The 20,099-nt window shown below is 32.2% G+C and overlaps 4 protein-coding genes across 8 annotated transcripts; 1 reads left to right on the top strand and 3 right to left on the bottom strand.

Moving 5' to 3' along the window:
- The first annotated feature begins 323 nt into the window (after positions 1-323).
- Fbxl4 (F box and leucine-rich-repeat gene 4) lies at positions 324-4,005 on the top strand. The gene is made up of 13 exons (XM_088189053.1): positions 324-604; positions 1,591-1,684; positions 1,757-1,949; positions 2,013-2,188; positions 2,255-2,376; positions 2,436-2,588; positions 2,651-2,748; positions 2,817-2,926; positions 2,990-3,151; positions 3,214-3,379; positions 3,448-3,633; positions 3,699-3,768; positions 3,835-4,005. Exons 1-13 carry the CDS (start codon positions 362-364, stop codon positions 3,892-3,894), a joined length of 1,833 nt encoding a protein of 610 aa, XP_088045179.1. The 5' UTR covers positions 324-361; the 3' UTR covers positions 3,895-4,005.
- Positions 4,006-4,089: 84 nt separating this feature from the next.
- On the bottom strand, positions 4,090-7,209 carry LOC148233775 (alpha-amylase-related protein-like). 3 transcript variants are annotated; one of them, XM_088189058.1, is made up of 9 exons: positions 6,777-7,209; positions 6,546-6,714; positions 6,366-6,481; positions 5,289-5,478; positions 5,048-5,233; positions 4,847-4,978; positions 4,588-4,788; positions 4,355-4,516; positions 4,090-4,280 (listed from the first exon to the last, which is right to left on the bottom strand). In XM_088189058.1, exons 1-9 carry the CDS (start codon positions 7,094-7,096, stop codon positions 4,266-4,268), a joined length of 1,491 nt encoding a protein of 496 aa, XP_088045184.1. In that variant the 5' UTR covers positions 7,097-7,209; the 3' UTR covers positions 4,090-4,265. The 3 variants fall into 3 exon arrangements, with proteins under 3 accessions (XP_088045184.1, XP_088045182.1, XP_088045183.1); XM_088189056.1 differs by having other exon boundaries at positions 4,090-4,516; XM_088189057.1 differs by having other exon boundaries at positions 4,090-4,516; positions 6,555-6,714.
- A 1,319-nt stretch (positions 7,210-8,528) lies between these two features.
- On the bottom strand, positions 8,529-11,866 carry LOC148233774 (alpha-amylase 4N-like). 2 transcript variants are annotated; one of them, XM_088189055.1, is made up of 10 exons: positions 11,489-11,866; positions 11,263-11,431; positions 11,089-11,204; positions 9,718-9,907; positions 9,464-9,652; positions 9,270-9,401; positions 9,011-9,211; positions 8,776-8,937; positions 8,689-8,712; positions 8,529-8,654 (listed from the first exon to the last, which is right to left on the bottom strand). In XM_088189055.1, exons 1-10 carry the CDS (start codon positions 11,848-11,850, stop codon positions 8,649-8,651), a joined length of 1,551 nt encoding a protein of 516 aa, XP_088045181.1. In that variant the 5' UTR covers positions 11,851-11,866; the 3' UTR covers positions 8,529-8,648. The 2 variants fall into 2 exon arrangements, with proteins under 2 accessions (XP_088045181.1, XP_088045180.1); XM_088189054.1 differs by having other exon boundaries at positions 8,529-8,712.
- Positions 11,867-12,968: 1,102 nt separating this feature from the next.
- Positions 12,969-15,188, bottom strand: LOC148233773 (alpha-amylase 4N-like). 2 transcript variants are annotated; one of them, XM_088189059.1, is made up of 9 exons: positions 14,910-15,188; positions 14,698-14,849; positions 14,351-14,638; positions 14,094-14,283; positions 13,850-14,038; positions 13,659-13,790; positions 13,393-13,593; positions 13,175-13,336; positions 12,969-13,095 (listed from the first exon to the last, which is right to left on the bottom strand). In XM_088189059.1, exons 1-9 carry the CDS (start codon positions 15,087-15,089, stop codon positions 13,084-13,086), a joined length of 1,506 nt encoding a protein of 501 aa, XP_088045185.1. In that variant the 5' UTR covers positions 15,090-15,188; the 3' UTR covers positions 12,969-13,083. The 2 variants fall into 2 exon arrangements, with proteins under 2 accessions (XP_088045185.1, XP_088045187.1); XM_088189061.1 differs by lacking the exons at positions 12,969-13,095; positions 13,175-13,336; positions 13,393-13,593; positions 13,659-13,790 and having other exon boundaries at positions 13,943-14,028.
- Between the last annotated feature and the right edge of the window lie 4,911 nt (positions 15,189-20,099).

Here is a 20,099-nt window from a genome sequence, read left to right as displayed (position 1 = left end):
TATTATTAAAAAAATGAGTCTGCTGTGGGATTCAAGCCCATGGGCTCTTAGTCCAGTAACTTACGGATAATATTAGTTGATCCATTATGATTAAAAATGTTTTAAAAAGGTAAAGTTTTAACACAGCTTTGTCTGAATTGGTTCAAATACTTGTTCGGTATTACCGCAATTTATTCGAAAAAGCTGAAAATTTAATATTTTATTTTCGTAAATTATTATTAGCTAACTAATTAATACCTATGTAATTATATTTGTATTGTAAATTTCGATTTATATATAAATGTGCATGGCCGCGACGTCCGCTGTTATGACATTGCGCTGTTGCCAAACAAAGCGAATCAGGTGATCGCTCCTGTCAAACATGGGGCTGATGCGGATCGCTCTGTTCGATTACGTGACGACAGGCGAAAAGCGTGGCATTAGGGGCATGCACTCATCGAAGGAGCCCTCGGAGCCCCAGATCGTCGAGCAGTTCGTTCGCTCCGTTTTGGACTTCAGCTCTCAATACGGCAGCGACATTAGCGTTTCGTACTCGGCGCTGAACCTCAGCGGCAAGCCGTCCAACTTTCCAGACTACGGAGACTTCCCTCAAGCCTTCGTCACGGTAATTGGATTCTTATCTATTAATTGAATAAGTATTTCACAATGTTATGTTTATTTGCTACTTGTGCCTTATCTATTGTATTTCGCCATTCATATCAACTGTTATTAGACATCATCTATATTATTGCGATCCATTCCTAAAATTGTTTTGGATTAAGATTTTATTTATTGTGTTATTTCAACAATAACTACTATAGATCAGCATATTGCAAAACTTAAAAAAAATCGACATTAGACTTGAAAGCCACCGATTACTACAAAAACACCTTTTCTTCGAGATGCGTCTCGAAAAAGAAACATTACATGACCATTACAAAATGTAACAATCACTACATAATTAATCAGTAATCGATCACCACTCGCTCGACAAAGCCTTGTACGGACTGAGCGTTCCAAGCTACGCGTGTTCAAGCACCCGTAACTCGGAACGCGCAGTCGATACCTGTCGATACATTTAGAACACGCGTGCCAAAAAATTTCCAATAACTCCACAGTCCTGATTTAAATACTAACTATTTAATATAAATTCCGACAAACTAATATAAATTCTGACCACAGCCGTATTAAAATTCTGACTCGAAAAATACAAGACATAACTTATTGCATGTTCCAAATAAAAGTGAAGACTTGAAGTTGGAAAACTAAGCTGTTTACTCTTTAGGCAATGCTCAGATGTGTATACGGTTTCCTTGAGGGAGGGGGGGGGGGATTAATCACCGCCATCTTACCCATTTCAAAAGATCAATTGCAGATGATTTAGGTGGTATTACATTATCAGTCCTAGAGTTTAATTAAGCAAAATTTGTTACATATGAGACTCAATATAATTCGTAATTATATTGATGGAGGGGGAAGGGGGCCAGAGAATTATCAAATGAATGTGTATGTTTTTGGTAGAGTCCCAAAGAGTTACTGTGCAAAAAACTAATTTCGTTTTTTGTTTGATGAATGAGTAGATACTGTATGTTAATTATTTACTTTATATAGAGAACGTATGGTAAATGGTGGAAAGAAGCTCCATCTGCACCCAAAGATTATCAACCAATAAACAATGGAGAGATTACGAGCAATGATTTTGTTGGTAAGTGTTAAATTTGTTGTATTATTTATTTTATAAGAAACATTTTTTTTAATACTGTTACATCGATTTCAGAAATCATGTTCCAACAAGAAGTATATCCGACAGGTATACGCATATATGAAACATACAATCCAGGAGCTATTGTAAGAATCTGGGCCATGAGCCGTAAAGGTTGGGTTAAACTTTGGGAAGGCGAACCTGAAAACGTAGGTCCCACGTCGAGATTATTTAGACCTCCGCTCAGAAAAGTTGATTTTCGAACTTGGTTCGTATAATTGATTTAGCGTTTCTGTTTGAGTGAATAAAAAATAATATGATTATCTTATAGTATCCTTAAGTTGGAATTGAGTCAGTTGCATTTGGAGGAACACAGTCAACTGGATGCTGTTTTATTAGAAGGAACGCTGAATTACTTTCCGGATGAAGAAGTGAAACCTGAAGTGAAGAATCCAAATGATGTGCTATTTGATAAATTACTATCCGAACATAAACTTGGAAAAACTGGTATTTATCTTGAACATTTATTGATGCAATAATAAATCATGTTAAAATTTAATACGTGTCTTTCAGATTTAACGACGTTCATCATGTCTATAGGTCTTCATAAAGATTTAATTACAGAATGGAAAGACGATTTGTTCTTGGTGCCAACTATCAGCACTCCGATGATGGGAGACTTCCATAATTTACCGGTATTATTATTTAAATAAAATAACTCAATTGCTATATTAACATTTTATAATTATTGCAGGATGAGACAATCATTAAAATATTTGATTATTTGGACTTGAAATCACTCTGTAGATGCGCTCAAGTTAATAAACGCTTCAACAGATTAGTTCTCGATCCGTTGCTTTATAAATCTATAAATTTGAAACCTTATTGGTATTGCGTAGATGAAATGGTATGTCATTTATAATATTTATTAGTTTATTAAAAATATAATGTATTTAACAATCATTTCAGGTGTTAAATACGATAGGATTGAGAGCGAAACTATTGCAAAAAATCGATCTGTCGTGGTGCGGTTGTGATCGTCTTCCAAGCTATGAATGTTTTTCACAGTAAGTTGATATTATACATAGTTTGATCGTTGAAATGATTTATGGTTATGAATTGTAATTTATTTTAGGCTAATTCAAAAATGTGGTCCTACTTTGACTCATCTGAGACTCGACAGTTGTAGATTTGTCGATAATTTCATATTGAGTTGTATCACGGAAAAGTGTCCAAATCTGAGAGGTTCGTTAGTTTGATATATGTTTGATTAAAATTTGATAACTATTTATTTTATAAATATTTTAGAGCTATCGTTGAACAGTTGTCGAAACATCATTCCAACTGGTTTTATATTTTTGTTGAGACTGAAGAAATTAGTGAGACTCGATTTGTATAGAACTAAGATTGAAGCAGCTTTTCTTTTGTGTGTTATTCGGCAAAATAAAGAATTGCAACACTTAAATTTAGGTAAATATTTTAATTGTTGCTGAATTGTATTGAATATATATGATAAATATTTTTCCTCATAGGTTCATGTATGTTTGTATCGTCAATGGACGAGTTAGCCATTGAAATTGGGATAAGCTGTAAGGAGCTTAGATCTATTGATCTTTGGAAAAATTATTCCCTTACACCAGTTGGCATCAACGGCCTATCAAATTGCAGTAAGCTTCAAGAAATTGATTTAGGATGGTGGTAAATATTATTTTATTTATAATCAAATTATATTATTATACGTAATACTATAAATCATGTTTTTTTAGCTTACAGATTTGCAGTTCAACAAATTGGATAGTTGATTTGGCTGATTCGTGCCCTGACTTGAAAAAAGTATTTATTGGAGCTCTTCGTTCAATCGGAGATAAAGATCTCAGACCTTTAGCCAAATGTAAAAATTTGGAACAGTTAGATTTGTTTGGTTCGGCTATAACTGTCGATGTTTGCGAATTGTAAGATTTAAGTTAGTTTTAATATAATAAATGTATGATTTACTTATTTTATATTATTTTTTAAGATTGTTGAAGAACTGCGAGAAGTTGAAGTTGATGGATATAAATTTTTGCGAGCAAGTCACTGAAAATCAAGTAATGAATTTTATATTTAATTTTATATGCTTATTGAATCTTTATTACATTATTTATTTTTTTCAGGTGAAGATGCTGAGAGAGACTTATCCTTCGGTTGTAATTAAAAAGTGCAATGTATCCTAAAGAGCAGCAATACTATTTATAAAATATTAGATTTTAGTAAATGTATATTTGTTTCCAATATATCTGTGATAAATATGGCAGCTATATATTATTGATCATGTATAGTTGAAATTCTCATCTTTTAATGCTTTTGTTGAATGTTCTATATATTATATTATATTTTTAGGAAATTTTAAATGAAGTAGGCAATTATTATTGAAATATATGTATTTAAATGAAAAGTCCTTTTAATTAATATTTAAAATTTTAAATATTAGTTTTATAGCTGCTAATCCAAAGCATTACGTCAGGTAAATTGTTAATTTATTAATAAAAATGTTTTAATTGCTTGTAATATGACATTACATAAGTGCTTATATTTTCCCATGCTTTTAAGTAAGCTTTGACTGCAACGAGAAGAAAGATAATCATACATATAATCAAATTATTTATACTGTATTGTTTTATTATTGATACGAACCTCTTTTCCAGCATGAATAGCTAAATGCATATCAAATTCATTTGAGGAGATGTCTATCTGAGCTTTGCCATCTACATCGACAGTAATGATCTTACCCGTACAAGCGTTATTAATTTTTTCGCCTGATATAACATCACAATATTTTCCAGCTGGTAAGCATGTCTGTAAAATATATACATAAAACTTAATTATATAATATATACAAAAATATATGTATGTAAATTATTAATGACCTGTAGATTTTGATTAAGATCTCTACCTTCGTTGTTTATAGCTATGAAAGCTTTGTTACCTCTGCAAAACGCAATTTGATTGTTGCCATTATCCCACCAATTTTTGAGTTCAGTTCCTTGAGCAAAATTTCTGAAAGCGACCATTTGATAGATTTGTCGCCATCTGTGTTCGCAAATCCAACCACTACCGCAGCTTCTGTCCTGTTGACAATTATTATTTAAATAATTTTAAAATACAAGTATAGCATTATTATCTTACAGGATTGATTGATGGAGAGGTTATGTGTCCTTGACTGTCATGAGGTGGTCCACTATCAATATTGTCAAAAGCAAAACTACTCATGATTCTTGGTTCTCCGTATGGATAAGCGAGAGCGAAAGCAATTGCGCCCTATATAAAATATAATATATGATACATATTTAAACACATAGACATATTGTTAATATTTTTTATTCTTACTTTATATTGTTTTGCTTGTTTATATGTTAAAATTACATCTGGTGCAACTCCCTGTCTTTGATTATCATGATTGTCGACAAATACTAATCCGTCTCCTTGAGGGACCATTCCCCATTGAGGTCCCCACGTTTTTAGCCACTTCAAAGCATTATTTCCTCTGAAAGCTTTGCCAATCTCGGCTCCAAACTGTAATTCCATATTTTTATAATCTATTTATAAAATAGTATATTAAATAATTTACTTTGAATTCAGTGACGGCTGCTAATGGAGTATATTCGTTTATGGAAATGGATTGATCTCCATAATCAATCACTTCTTGAAAAATATATGGTCTTGCATTTTTAGGGAAATCGAATTTCGTGTTCAAGTTCTTTATCCTGTTGTAAATAATCTTCAAATCAGCAGGGAACATATGCTTAGCAGCATCGATTCTGTAAATAAAATATAAATTATATAACACATCGGATATGATCATTGAGCTGTGGTTATTCTTCTTCAAAGTGCTCACTGCTATGCACTGTTACTATATTCAATATATTAGCTACCTTCAATATACAGCTCTTTCCATTTTGAATCAGACTTTTGTGACATAGTCGGATTCTTAAACATTATCTACCCCTCGGGATCTTTCATTGCAGGATCCATTTCATCATGCAATTTTTGTGATGGTATTTATTTATTCTTTCAAACCCATCTCAGTCTATAAATTGACTGATAGAAAGCGCCAATTGAACAAAGGTGGTTTACAAACAAAAACACGAGTCATATTTAAACACCCAAGAATTCGATGAGCAATTAAACTTGTAACGACCATGCAGATTAAAACAATAAATAGTCTACACTGCATTGAAACAATACGCATTGTTAGACGAATTGTATTGTTATCCTTTGTTGTTATTGGGAAGTGACCACAATGTTTCACTTATAAAAGGCCACACGGAAAAAAGTTGGAAGTACTTAAAGGAAAATTAGATGATAGTAGCCCTATTATATCTTGTTGCCCTCACTCGCTTCCTCAGGTTGTGTGTAAGCTGAGTTTGGCTCATTAGAGACCCTAGCACTTGAGCATGATGCTTCCCATCGACTGATTGATGGTCCGCTGCCAGTCTTAATCTGGGTCATCCCGGTGGACAATCGCGGTTAGTAACCCGGTTCGGAACTACTGATGGTCTTCCGGCATCACTATCTTTTGTTGGAGACGGAGGAAGGAAAAATTTGGGTAGAGAAAGCTACAGTTCGTATAGCCGGGAACATAAAATATGAAAGTTTACTATGGGATAATGATGTGTAATAGTAGTTTAATGAAAATTATATATACCTAAAACCTGCAACTCCAATATCCAATAAGTGATTGAAATAATCAACAATTTTTCCACGCACATACTCAGAACCTTGATTAAGATCGTGGAGACCCAGAAGTCTACACTTGCGTGTCTTTTAATAAACAAACATATATATCAAATAAACATACTATATGTCAAAATAATATAATACAAACCTGATTTACATCATTCGGTTCTGTAATTGTGCATATCGGATTGTTGAAATCTAATGGACCGTAAGGTACACCCGGATATTTTAGCTGACTAGTTTGTGATTTAGTTCCTCCTGTTCCCAAATCACTACCACCACCAGTCATATGGTTTATAATAGCATCAACATAAATTCTAGAAACATGGTTATTTATCCATACGCTATAAAAATAATTTAATGTTATCAATCTACCTACCGGACTCCAGCAATATTGCAACGCTTTACCATATCAGCAAAAGCAGCTTCGTCTCCAGATCTAGTGATCAACTTGTACGATACGGGTTGATATCGTTCCCACCATGGTCTATTTTCGATTATAGCATTTTCTGAAGGTGGTGATACTTGAACACCGCCGTAACCAAAGGGTCCCAAAAATCTTTCACATTCCAGCGCTATATCGTTCCATTTCCATTCGAAAAGATGCACCATAACACTTTTGTTTTGTTTATAATGAGGATCTTTATAAGATAAAGAAGAGCCAACGAGTGCAAAGAGCAATAACGTTAATTTAATCATTTTGATCTCTATACAATGGCATCCAAGCCGCTACTGTCCACTTACTGAAATAAGTCTATTAAATACTAATTTTAGATAATTGGCTGTTACTCACTTGCCATTTGATAACTAAATATAATTTAAACATTTTTTTTTATAAATTTGATGAGTGCATTATTTATAATACGCAATAAGATATTTGCCTTTGAACTATTATGTTTTATTGATATAGATAAAACCTTGTCTGCCATAAAGTTTGTAGCACAGTATGAGTAAAATCTATACGCCTTTTGAATCTTAGTATATTCCTATAAAACAAATAAAATTTAAATATGTTTATCTGATTTTATTTTTTAGAGTAATGTGTGAGATTCCATGATTTTTTGTATAGTTGAAATTAATCAATATTCTACATATATCACTAATGATGTAATTTAAAATATGCAACTATTTTGAGTATCTAAATTACAAACATTAAATATATGAGTTTCTACAATATAACTTTAAAGTAATTACACACTATCAAAATAACCATTAGACTATCCGTATACACATAATAACACTAATATAAAAAAATATGGTTTCCTCTCTTTAAATTATGCTTTGAGTTCATTTTTATACAATTGCACATGTATTAAGTTTGATAACTTAAAAAAACTAAAACATTATAACAGCTTAAGCATCTCATGAGGACATTAATATGAGAGAAATCTATAAAATAGTATTTTCCAAAATAAAACAGCTGTTGTGAATACGTTTCTTAGTGAAGTATGTTTTAATTATTTATTTATTATTTATAAAAATTAACTAGCGAGCTTTACATGCCTTCCAAAATTATTAGAAATTGTGTGTATTCTTGGCAGGTATTTGAGAGGCAGCTTATCTACATGATAAATGCTTATCTCTTAACTGGTTTGTCAGCGATCAGAATTTATAAAAAATTACCGATGAAGGTTAGCTGTAAGAACTATTTTCACTCGACTCTTTGTTTTTTATTAGGGGAATTGCATAAACAATAAATATTGTGGGTGACACAGCTCGTGAGAGGACGTGACAAAACTATCAACCAACCTCTCCGACTCCATGGACTTGCTGCAACTTTAATGAACGTAAACATCGCACATAGGAACAACCAACTGAAACGGATACCGCAATTGGCTATTAATTCGTATTATAAATTATAATATTAATAAACATATTTAAACAATCCCATCACCATTGTTCATCACCACCTTTAGTTACATTGGATTAACCATAAAATTCGCACAACAGAATATAAATACCGCGTTGAAAGCAGCAATTGCACCTAATAGGAAATTATAGCGTCATATCGCTAGTCTATTGTGCTCAACACAGCAATCTAACAGTCCTTTTAAATAGATTTGGAAACCTTACGTAGACGTACACCATTGATACATAATGCATTTATATAATTGAAATAAAACAAACAGTACTTTTAATTATTTATTGAATGTAAATCTACCGCTGCAACTTCTTAGGTGTAGATTGAATATATTTTATTACACCAAATGTATTTATTACTCAAAACATATACTAAATATAAACATTCTATTTATCCCTATTCTCAAATAAATATATTACACATAATATACACTCTCATTTACATTAAGATTTGACTGAAATAAAAATATAAATAGCATTAATAATATATAATAACAATATTATTCATTTCTACGAACCTCTTTTCCAGTATGAATAGCTACGTGCATATCATATTCATTTGCGGAAATTTCTATCTGAGCTTTGCCATCTCCACTGACAGTAATAGTCTTACCGGTACAGTCGTTCTTAATTCTTTGGCCTGATATTACATCACAATATTTTCCAGGGGGTAAGCATGTCTGAAAATATTACATCAATATTGTTTATTTATAGAAAATGTGATTTTGATCTAGTCAAATTGTTTTAAATGACCTGTAGATTCTGTTTCAGATCTCTGCCTTCGTTGTTTATAGCAATAAAAGCTTTGTTACCTCTACAGAAAGCAATTTGATTATTGCCATTATCCCACCAATCATTGAGTTGAGTTCCTTGGGCGGCATTTCTGAATGCGACCATTTGATAGATTTGTCGCCATCTATGCTCGCAAACCCATCCATTACCGCAGCTTCCATCCTATAAGTCATTATTATTAAAATATTTTTTAAATGCACTTCTAAAATGACATACTTACTGGATTGATAATGGGAGAATTTATGTTTCCTTGACTATCTTTAGGAGGTCCAATATCAGTATTGTCAAAAGCAAAGCTACTCATGATTCTTGGTTCTCCATATGGATGAGCAAGAGTAAAGGCAACCGCGCCCTATACAAAATATAACAAATGATATGTATGAGCGCATAATATTTATATATTTTTAAACTTACTTTGTATTGTTTTGCTTGCTTATATGTTAAAATGCTACTTCCGCCAGCTCCGTGTCCTCTTTGATTATCATGATTGTCGACAAATACTAATCCGTCTCCTTGAGGGACCATTCCCCATTGAGGTCCCCATGATTGGAGCCACTTCAATGCATTATTTCCTCTGAAAGCATTACCAATCTCAGCACTGAACTGTAATCAAATCATGGCGTTGTATTAATGATGTATAATATAACAAAGTGTATTGAGTAATTTACTTTGAATTCAGTGACCGCCGCCAATGGAGTATATTCGTATTTTGAAATAGCTTCACCGCCAAGATCAATTACTTCTTGGAATATGTACGGTCTTGCATTTTGAGGAAAATCGAAATTAGTGTTCAAGTTCTTTATTCTGTTGTAAATTATCTGCAAATCACCAGGCCACATATGTTTAGCGGCATCGATTCTGTTAATAAAATATAAATTAAACATCTAATCTGTGACGTAGTCTGCTTTTTTTTTGGCCGGTCTATTTATGAACTATTTTATAATCTATTTATAATGATGATATTGTGGGGGCCGATTTATTTGGCTATAAGCTCGGTGACACTGTCAACATTGACGTGGCGGCGGCAAGAGCAACACCTTCGTCCGCCAGCCTCATATAAATCAATTGATTGTGACTCAATAAGCTATTAGAAGTTTTCTGCTCATTATATCATTTAAAAGGGTCTAGTGATGGTTTTTCATTAACTAATTTTGGCAATTCGAAGTTGAGTTTTTTCTGCCAGTTCCATTCTCAATTGATTGTTGTAACGCATTAGGCTTATGCCTGTTATGTTGCATTGGAAGTTTCTCGTCGGCATAGTTAATTTAACATAGGCTCATTTTTTATTATCACATGCATTGCATTGAAACGCAAATATTCGTGACACAAAAATGCCTAAAATATATTTTTTACAAAAAGGTCCAACGCAATTAAATATCAAATTCCGGAGCTATTATTGTCTGTTTACGAAAGATTTTATTCATAATTTTTTGGAAAGAAAATATTGAGAATAGTTTAGTGAATTGCATAGAATTGGTATGTTTTTTTAATGACTATATATACATTTTTTCGCTTTATTAAAGTGTTAATGTCAAGAATTATATATTTTTTAAAGCTGATATTTTTTCATAGAAAGAGAAAAGCTTATATTAATATGTATTTTTTTTATGAATAACATTCAGCATGAAAGTAAATGGTTATTTTTAACTTAATGTCATATTGGTTGTTAACATTATTACGATAGTAGTCATTAGTTGTGTTAAAACAGTAATTTTACAGTAAATTAGGTTCTTCCGATAGTCTTAACTTGTCTTTAAATGTTATGATATTTCACATAGTTGCTAACTTTATTGATTTAACAATATTATTCTGAAACATGTATTTTTAACTAGAGATCCTAGATAATAAAAAAATTAGATAAATAGAGAAAAATATTCATAGAAAAGATTCAAGTGTGACATTTTAATTTTAAAGAACGGCTATTTTGGAAAAAACATGATAAGTTTCTATTATTTACAATGGGAATCAAGAAAACTAGATATAAAATGTTTGCGTCTTGTAAAAGACAATCAAAATAAAATTATTTCTTAATGTCTTACCTAAGACCCGCAACTCCAACATCCATTAAATGGTCAAAATATTCAACAATTTTTCCACGCACATATTCAGAACCTTGATTGAGATCGTGAAGACCCACAAGTTCACAATTGCGTACCTTAAAAATATGTCAAATATAGATAATGTAATGATAAATATTTTATATTACTACATACTTGATTTGGATCATTATAGTCTGTGATGGAGCAAATTGGATAGTTAAAATCAGATGGTCCATAAGGTACACCTGGGTATTTTCTTTGACCCGATTCTGATATAGTTCCTCCGGTTCCCAAATCACTTCCACCACCAGTCATATGGTTTACGACAGCGTCAACATAAATTCTAGAAATATGGATGTTTTACAAACATACATAAAAAATAATTTTATATAAATTTTACCTGACTCCAGCGTTATTGCAACGCTTTACCATATCAGCGAAAGCAGCTTCGTCACCAGATCTAGTGATCAATTTATACGATACAGGTTGATATCGTTCCCACCATGGTCTATCACCAATTACAGCGTTTTCTGAAGGTGGTGATACTTGAACTCCGCCGAAACCAATAGGTCCCAAAAAATTTTCGCACTCAAGTGCAATATCGTTCCACTTCCATTCAAAAAGATGTACCATAACACTTCTGTTTTGCTTATAATGAGGATCTTTATAAGATAAAGAAGAGCCTATGATGGCTAAGACTAAGAAAAACAACGTTAATTTGTTCATTTTGATCTCAAAAAAATAATCACTGTATAACGGCATATAAGCCACTACTGACGGATTATCATTAAAATCATTCTAATAAATATAATTTCCTGATAATTTATTGTTGCTCACATGGCATCTGATAAAGTCATATGATACAAGAATGTACTTCAAATATATTTTTAAGATAAAAAACTATGTTATTTAAAATTATTCAATGAAAACAAATAAGATATATACTTATCAATTATCTTTAATCACCGATATAAATAAAAATGTATTTGCCATATACTTTGGAGCATAGTATGATTGGAAATATTATGCGGTTTTCCACTCTTTGTTTTTTTCATATTTAGCAAATAATAGGCGTGACTATGATGCAAATTATCTGTATGGTTATTAGTATTATTAATACAGTTTACATCATTTTGCATATAATAAGTCATCTCTATTTATTTCATCTTTGTTGTTAAATATTACTTGAACGAGTAGTGCATACAAATGAAAACCGCACATAATTTTCACATATGCTTAATTGCAATATAATTGCAAATGGTTGCATACGAGATTGATAAAAATCTGATTGTACAAATTAAAAAGTACATTCATTTAGTACATTATAATTTTTAATTACTTTCCGGTATGTTTGTGCTACTAAAATTTACTGTTTTTAATTTAAATAAGTATTATATAAGCAAATATGTATAAAATAAATTGAATTTATAGAAATTCATGATTAGCTGAACACTCTTCAATAACGGTTATTATCATGAAACTGCAGCGTTTCGGCATATTTCGTTATTATCAGGGAGAGCCTAGAAAAATTGTTATGTACTGATCGATCACAATTATAATTATATAATACTAATAATTGAAAAATACTAGGGTACATATGGGATTCGAACCCAGATGTTTTTTCTTTTCCAAATATTAAAAATATATATGTTTATCTTAAAATGCTCCACAAATTCCGATCACTTTATCTATATTATGTTAATAAGTAAACAACAAATGTATCAATAGGCATAATAGATCTTGAGATGTTATTTTTAAAATAACCCTCACAATGAATCTGATTAAGAGCTATGTACATAAAACTGTTTTTATCTCATAATCAATTTACCCACCGTTTTATTATCAATTCATCATTCTTTCATTCTAAAATAGATATATAAATATAAATAAAATTTTCGCATTGTTGTATTTTATCTTTATATTAATAAACATATCTTATAATATTTTTATTTTGTATATCTTCCATTAAATATTTTTTTAAAGATCATTAGATCATTACAGACGAGACTGAAAATAAATATATTTAATTAACACTATATTTTATTAATTAATATATATAATATGTAACAAACACATATTGAATTACCTCACTTCCAGTATGGATTGCAAGCACTGCGTCACTGGACCCACCCGAAATTTCAATATTTGCTCTTCCACTTCCGTCGACGTTCACAGTTTTACCATTACAGGAATTTCCGTTCTTACTTCCGCTGATGACGTCACAGTAATTTCCAGCCGGAAGACAAGTCTAAAAAATATCCAATTAACTTCCCGTAGCATTTATATTACAATATATAAAATTACCATAAGATTTTGTCTCAAATCCTGTGCTTCAATATTAATGGCTATAAATCCTTTATTTCCACGACAGAAGGCTATTTGATTATTTTCATTATCCCACCAGTTGCTCAACTGAGTACCAGAAACTTGGTTTCTGAATGCAGCCATTTGATATATTGGCGACCAGCGATGTTCGCAAACCCAACCGTTTCCACAAGTGTTATCCTGTAATGGATATAAGTTAATATTCTTGTTGTAAAATTTTGGTTCTTAGAATATATTATTAATACAGGATTGATCGATGGTGATATGATATTCTGCTGCGAATCCATCGGTGGTCCAGATTCAGAATCCGAGAAAGCAAAGGAGCTCATGACTCTTGTTGTTCCATAAGGATGAGCCAATATGAAAGCAGTAGCTGCCTATAATATTTTATATTTAAATACAATATAAATATGTGTACAAATAGATATAATCTTACTTTATAAGGCTTAGAATCTTTGTATGTTAAAACAGTACTTCCACCAGCTCCATGTCCTCTTTGATTATCATGATTGTCAACAAAAAGTAGAGCGTCTCCTGAAGCCATCAATCCCCATCCCGTACCCCAATTGGACAACCATTTCAAAGGATTTTGCCCTCTAAAGCATCTTCCCAACTCTGCACTGGCCTAATATTTTAAACGATTAAGTATATTAATAAGTATATTTGGAGTATGAACATACTTTAAATTCAGTAACAGCTCCCAATGGCGTGTATTCGCTGCTTTTGATAGCTTCGCCACCAAGATCTATGACTTCTTGAAATATGTAAGGTCTAGCTCCAGAAGGGAAACTAAAATCTGTATTGAGATTGTGCAATCTTGAATAGATTACTTGCAAATCTCCAGGCCACATGTGTTTAGCAGCGTCGATTCTGCGATGGAATCAAATTATTATTATCTATCTTTTAACATTAACATAGTCAATGAACTTTAACATACCTGAATCCAGCAACTCCAATTGTAATCAATTTATTCATGAACGATACAATCCTCTCTCTGACATATTCATAGCCTTGATTCAAATCTTTGAGTCCAACGAGTTCACAGTTACGTACATTGAATGGATCATTGTAATTGTTGACAGTACAAATAGGTGAGTTGAAGTCATTTCTTCCGTAAGGAACTCCTGGATAACTCCATTGATTGAAATTGGCAGTTGAACCTCCAGTTCCAACGTTTTCACCCCACGTTCCAGTCATGTGATTGAACACCATGTCAACATAGATCCTGTTTTTATTGTATTAAAATAATGTATCATTTCTGCAGTATCATAAATAATATCTTACCTCACTCCAGCATTATTGCATCTTCTGACCATGTCAGCAAAAGCCGCTTCATCACCAGATCTAGTGATAATTTTGTACGAAATCGGCTGGTATCTTTCCCACCATGGTCTATTTTTACTTGTGATTTTTAGATTTTCACTCACTGGTGATACCTAATTTGTTTTTGAATAATTAAAGTTATGATTTGATTTTAAATCGATTTAACATCCTACCTGTACACCACCAAATCCTTTCGGTCCTAGAAATCTTTCACATTCAAGTGCAATATCTGACCACTTCCATTCGAACAAATGTACCATAACAGTTCTATTGTCTTTATAATATGGATTTTTATAGCACAAGACAGTGGCAAAAACCGCCGATAATAAAAGTATCACCGAAAAATTCCCCATCTTTTATGATATGATTTTTTAGATGTATTTTCTTGCCAAGCTTACGTTATATATTTAGATATAATCTCCAGTATGTGTAATTAATACTATATTAATTAAGTCGAGTGCTTCTATATATACTAATTTATAAATAGACGTAAGCATATTATATTGCTAAGAAAACAAAGATAAAATAATTCCTTGACATTATCGTTTTTATCATAAGGTGATTTGATATTATTATGTATTGAATTCGAGATTTAATTAGTCTTATAAAAAAAACCCAGTTGTATAATGTCTTGCTAAATTAGGATTATGATAAAATTATATTATTAAATATCATTAGTGATCATATTATGTTATTATTGAAAATTATCTGGACCGTTACTTAACCATTGCAAAACTGCGTGCTGGCATATTCGATTTCAAAAAGGAGAAATCAATGCTTAGTAGAAAATATAAGATCGAAAAACTAAAAAATGAAGATGTGTAATCACAAAAAATAAATGAGAGCTTCCATAACTACGAAAGCAGAGCTACACAAGAATAACCTGAAGCATATTGGAATTACTGTAAAAATGTTGTTGTCAGTGGCATAAAATGTCTTAGGGCACGCACTAGGGTTTGGGAAAATCTGAGGTTTTTGCATACATTAAAATTCCTTTTTAGTCCAGTAAAGAATTCTAACGTCTTTTTACGTACATAAAATAAAAATATGACTATTTATTTTTTAAAATAGAAAGAGATAAGGAATATCCTTGGAGGAAGCGAAGACCCATCTTAGGTTGTCGGGACAATAATGATTATGTTTTAGGGGGCGTAGCCGTAGGGATGGTTGACCTCGCGGCCAATGAGACTCTTCGGTGAATCCTATTAGATTGTTTATTAAGTTATAATTACAATTTTGACTATGAACGATTACTGCGTGACGTTTCTCGCGATGAAGGTGTGCAGGTGATGATGTCTCAGGGCTCTGTGGCTGCGTGCGGCGAGTGTCAGGTGTGATCTTCAGGTCTGTCGGTGAAGGCGCGCGGCTGGTTCTTCCGGATGGCTGCTGGTAGATCTTGGCTCTCTGGTTGTCTGCGTCGCTAGCTCTGTCTGGTGACGTCTCTTGTCTTATGCCTCAGTCGTCTCGTATCTCGGACCGTCTGCCCTCTCCTCGTCGGAGTCCGGGGTTATATCCTTAAGGGGGATGCACGCTAACTGGTCAATCACGATTGTGCATCGATCTCCTAGACAATCGCTGCAGTGGCTTCTTAGAATTCGAGAAATCAGATGTGTATTTCGAAAGCCAGTTTTTTGCTTGGCTCCAGACTTTCGAATTCTTCGGAAAGGGTTTGCATTGTTTTGATTGATTGCGTCCGTACTGTTTTGTCACAAAAGGGATTCTCTTAACGACCCGCGCTGTGTGTGGTCTAAAGAAATCCCTCTTGTGCCATGATGTTTGTCTCATTGTTAATGAATGAACGTTTTTTGGTCACGGTCATTAACAATGAGACAATCGCCCTTCTAAATGTGCCTATATGTGTGGTCGCCACAATGTTGTCAATGAGAACGCTCGTTATTTTTTATAAGAGTAATTTATTTCATGTTCAACACTTACAGACGTTAAATATATTCTTTGTATCAAATACATAAATAAAAGTCGCGTACGAGTGTTTAACAATTGATGGAGTAGATTATTTTGAAAAAAAATAATATGTGAAAATTCTATCGTTGGTCGTACAACAGTAAAAAGACGTAAAAAACATTAAATAAAAAAATGATATAATATCGTGCGTATAGTCAGTCTTAGATTATTATTCTTTTGTACGAAACAATGTACGAAATGAAAAAATGTTCTATTTGCATCTCTGCTAAAAATGTCTGAAGATGGAAATAGATTCAAAGATGAAAGTGTATTTCCTCATTAAATTATACAATATAAACATTGAAGATTATGACAATGATACACAATTACAACGTCACATTTTTTTATATAACACGTAAAACGTTATCAAACAACAATTCAACGATAAAGAAAAGACTACAAATCGATCATTTCACTAATGATTCAATATATTTTTTTAATTTTATTCTTGTATATATTATATATGTATATAATCAATGAAAAGTTTTCATATAAACATATATGTATATTATAATGTGTATATATTTATTTAAACATATAACTTTTTTATATCAATTACAACAATTACGATGAAAAACACTTATTTCAATAGATTCGAAATTTGCACCCATTTTAGTTTTATTTTTATTAATTATTATATTTTCTTAGAAAAATTTTGGCCTCGATACGAAATTTGTACGTTGATAGATTCATATTTATATATTTGTTGTTGATATTATCTTATAAACACCAGAGAATCTCGATTTTGTAGCAGACCTAAAGAATAATTTAACGCCTCGCGTTGTCAGTTGACGAGAGTTTTCCGTGTCATTTTGAAGTACTCTTTTTTTTCTAAATATTTTTTTATATATCAACATCGAAAACTTATATCATGAATAAACAGTTGTATGATTATATAAAATCACTATATAGGTATCACAAGGGATGGGAATTACAACACTTACAAAAATATGAGAGTAATACTGTCGATTGGTAAAAGTCGTATCGTGATATTGAATCGCACTCAAACGTAGTACTTATTGGCTTTAGATACAACTTTCAATGCAATAACTGTTATTAAATTCATTTAAATCAATGGTTATATGGTCTGCGCTTGTAGCACAACAACACAATAGTTTATTTATTCAAAATTAGTATAATATTATGTTTATCACAACATATTGTACGATTAAAAAGCAGTTAAGAAAAATTGACTTAATACATTTATAGAATATTATCATGAAAATGATTATTATGAAAGTGATGATTTAGAATACTTTTTTATATTCCTTGATTTACAAAGGAAAAGGCATTATTCGCGATATAACATTAATTAGACGCATTCGTATTGAATATATAGATATACGTCGATTCAAAAATTTTCAAGGACCAGCCTTTGTCGACTTAATTAAAGTTACGTTTTAAATACTTAAAAAGACACCCAATCTTTTATTACAACATCGACGATTGGTTAATTTTAAGGGATTGTCGATACAATATATGTATATGAAGCATTTTGGACACATCGAAGACGGGTATTAATAACGGTACACTTAAATAACATTTCTTGTTCCCACCGAATACCATTCTTTCACTTATCAGTTATCAACGACGACACATAATAGGATACATCAAAAACTTTATTATTTATATTAATGGTAGTTTGCTGGAACGATAGATACATTTATTTTAACATCGACACGAGAGATTCGGAACATCTACATATACTGGGAACATTGAAGGTTAATATTTATTATACATATTTCATGTAAATACTCATTAGGTGTTTTTATTTTTTCATCTATTCGAATTCAGTCAAACGTACCCAAATTAAAATTCGTTTAAATATTAAAATCAGTACCATTAAAGTCACGAGTCAAATAAAAAAATTAATCTAAACCTTAAAATTATCATAAGTTAAAAACGTCGATTCAACAAATATCGTATAAAAAACACGTCATCGAATATAAACTAAATTAATTATTAAAAACCCTCAAAGCCTTTCAGTGCATAGTGTTTCAGATATTCCATAAATTATCCAGATTGACTTTTGAAAAAATTAAAATGAAAAACTTATAACTTATATTAGGCGAATTTTACATAAAAACTTATATTGGAATAAATTAAATAAGCACTATGTATCATGTTTTATCATGAGCAAGTGTTGAAGCAAACGTACAAAATAAAATTGACGATATCATGACTACTGAAAAAAAACTATAAAAATGTAAGATCGTCATTTATTTTTACTTGTAAATCGAATAATTTCATCTTTATATCCCTTGATTTACGCGGTAGATACGTGCCAGGAAATATCGCATAAATAGAAACCGCGTAAATCGAGACAGAGATGGAACGAAATTTGTAATAAACCGATGGAACTGTATTCACGTGTATTTCTTAATGAGCAAAATATTCCAAGCTCTCCAAATAGCATGGGCAGCGGTAGAGGTTCCAGATGTAAGTCAGATGCAAGAAGCAAGCCATTAAAATTTGTGTTTTTACATCGCTGCATTACACGTGTGGAACCTAATATGTTTGATTTCGAGTATTTAAAAAAATGTTTTTCTTATACGCGTAAATCAAAGGAAATATTTTGCATAGCATTGGTGAAAAAAATATATTAAATGAATAATAAATCTAGTATTTGTACAACTTCTGTGACATTACTCTATGCTTATTTGTTTACTTTAAGTATATTGATACTATTGTGGATAACATATGGAAACCGTGGACACTATGCTTTTAGTATTTTAAATTGTTTTTCGCCGTCTATGCGGCTCCGTGTGTTAATCATTGTATAGTTTGTCTAGAGATGTGTTTGGTGTACTCTCTACTTTTTTGAGAACGATTTTAAACGTAAAAGTATGCTTTGGCGACACTGACGCCGGTCTTTGGGCATCGGGGCGCCTTATCGAAGGACGAACGTAAGGAAAGGTGGTTTCTATTTCCGTCGAAGTCGCCGGAAAACTTGTTTCTATTTCGGAAGTCGACGGAAAGCTGGTCTCTATGTTTCGCCTGAAAAACGGAAAGCTGTTCTCTAGCTCAGACAAGGCTTTCTTGACGAACGGAAAACTTTTGTCAAACGGAAAAGTCGATTCGACCTCAGAAGTCGACTTTCTGACTGGAAAGTCTTTCTCTGGCTTTTTGGGATGGCATTTGTCAAAAGTCGGATTGGCTGTGGAGGCAATCGTCTCTGAAATTTGCCTGGTGAATATGGCATGCTTAGCCGAATCGGACTTTGAACGCGGGGCGTCGTGTAAAGTGGTCTGCTTTCGTAGCGGGAACGATTCTACTGGTGTTTTAGAAAAGAACGTGGGAGACTTGCGAGTCTCGGCGAACTTTTTGCTAGCTGCTCTTTTGATCGACGAGAACAGGCCGAGCTTTTCGCCGGCGGGTTTAGTCGGTGTTTTCTCTGCTTC

Source organism: Plectrocnemia conspersa, unplaced genomic scaffold (genome assembly GCF_051122295.1).
Source record: "Plectrocnemia conspersa isolate PC_06_02 unplaced genomic scaffold, ASM5112229v1 ptg000007l, whole genome shotgun sequence".
Taxonomy (NCBI): Eukaryota; Metazoa; Arthropoda; class Insecta; order Trichoptera; family Polycentropodidae; genus Plectrocnemia; species Plectrocnemia conspersa.
Note: the sequence above shows the minus strand (reverse complement) of the source record. Positions and strands in the feature narration are given on the sequence as shown.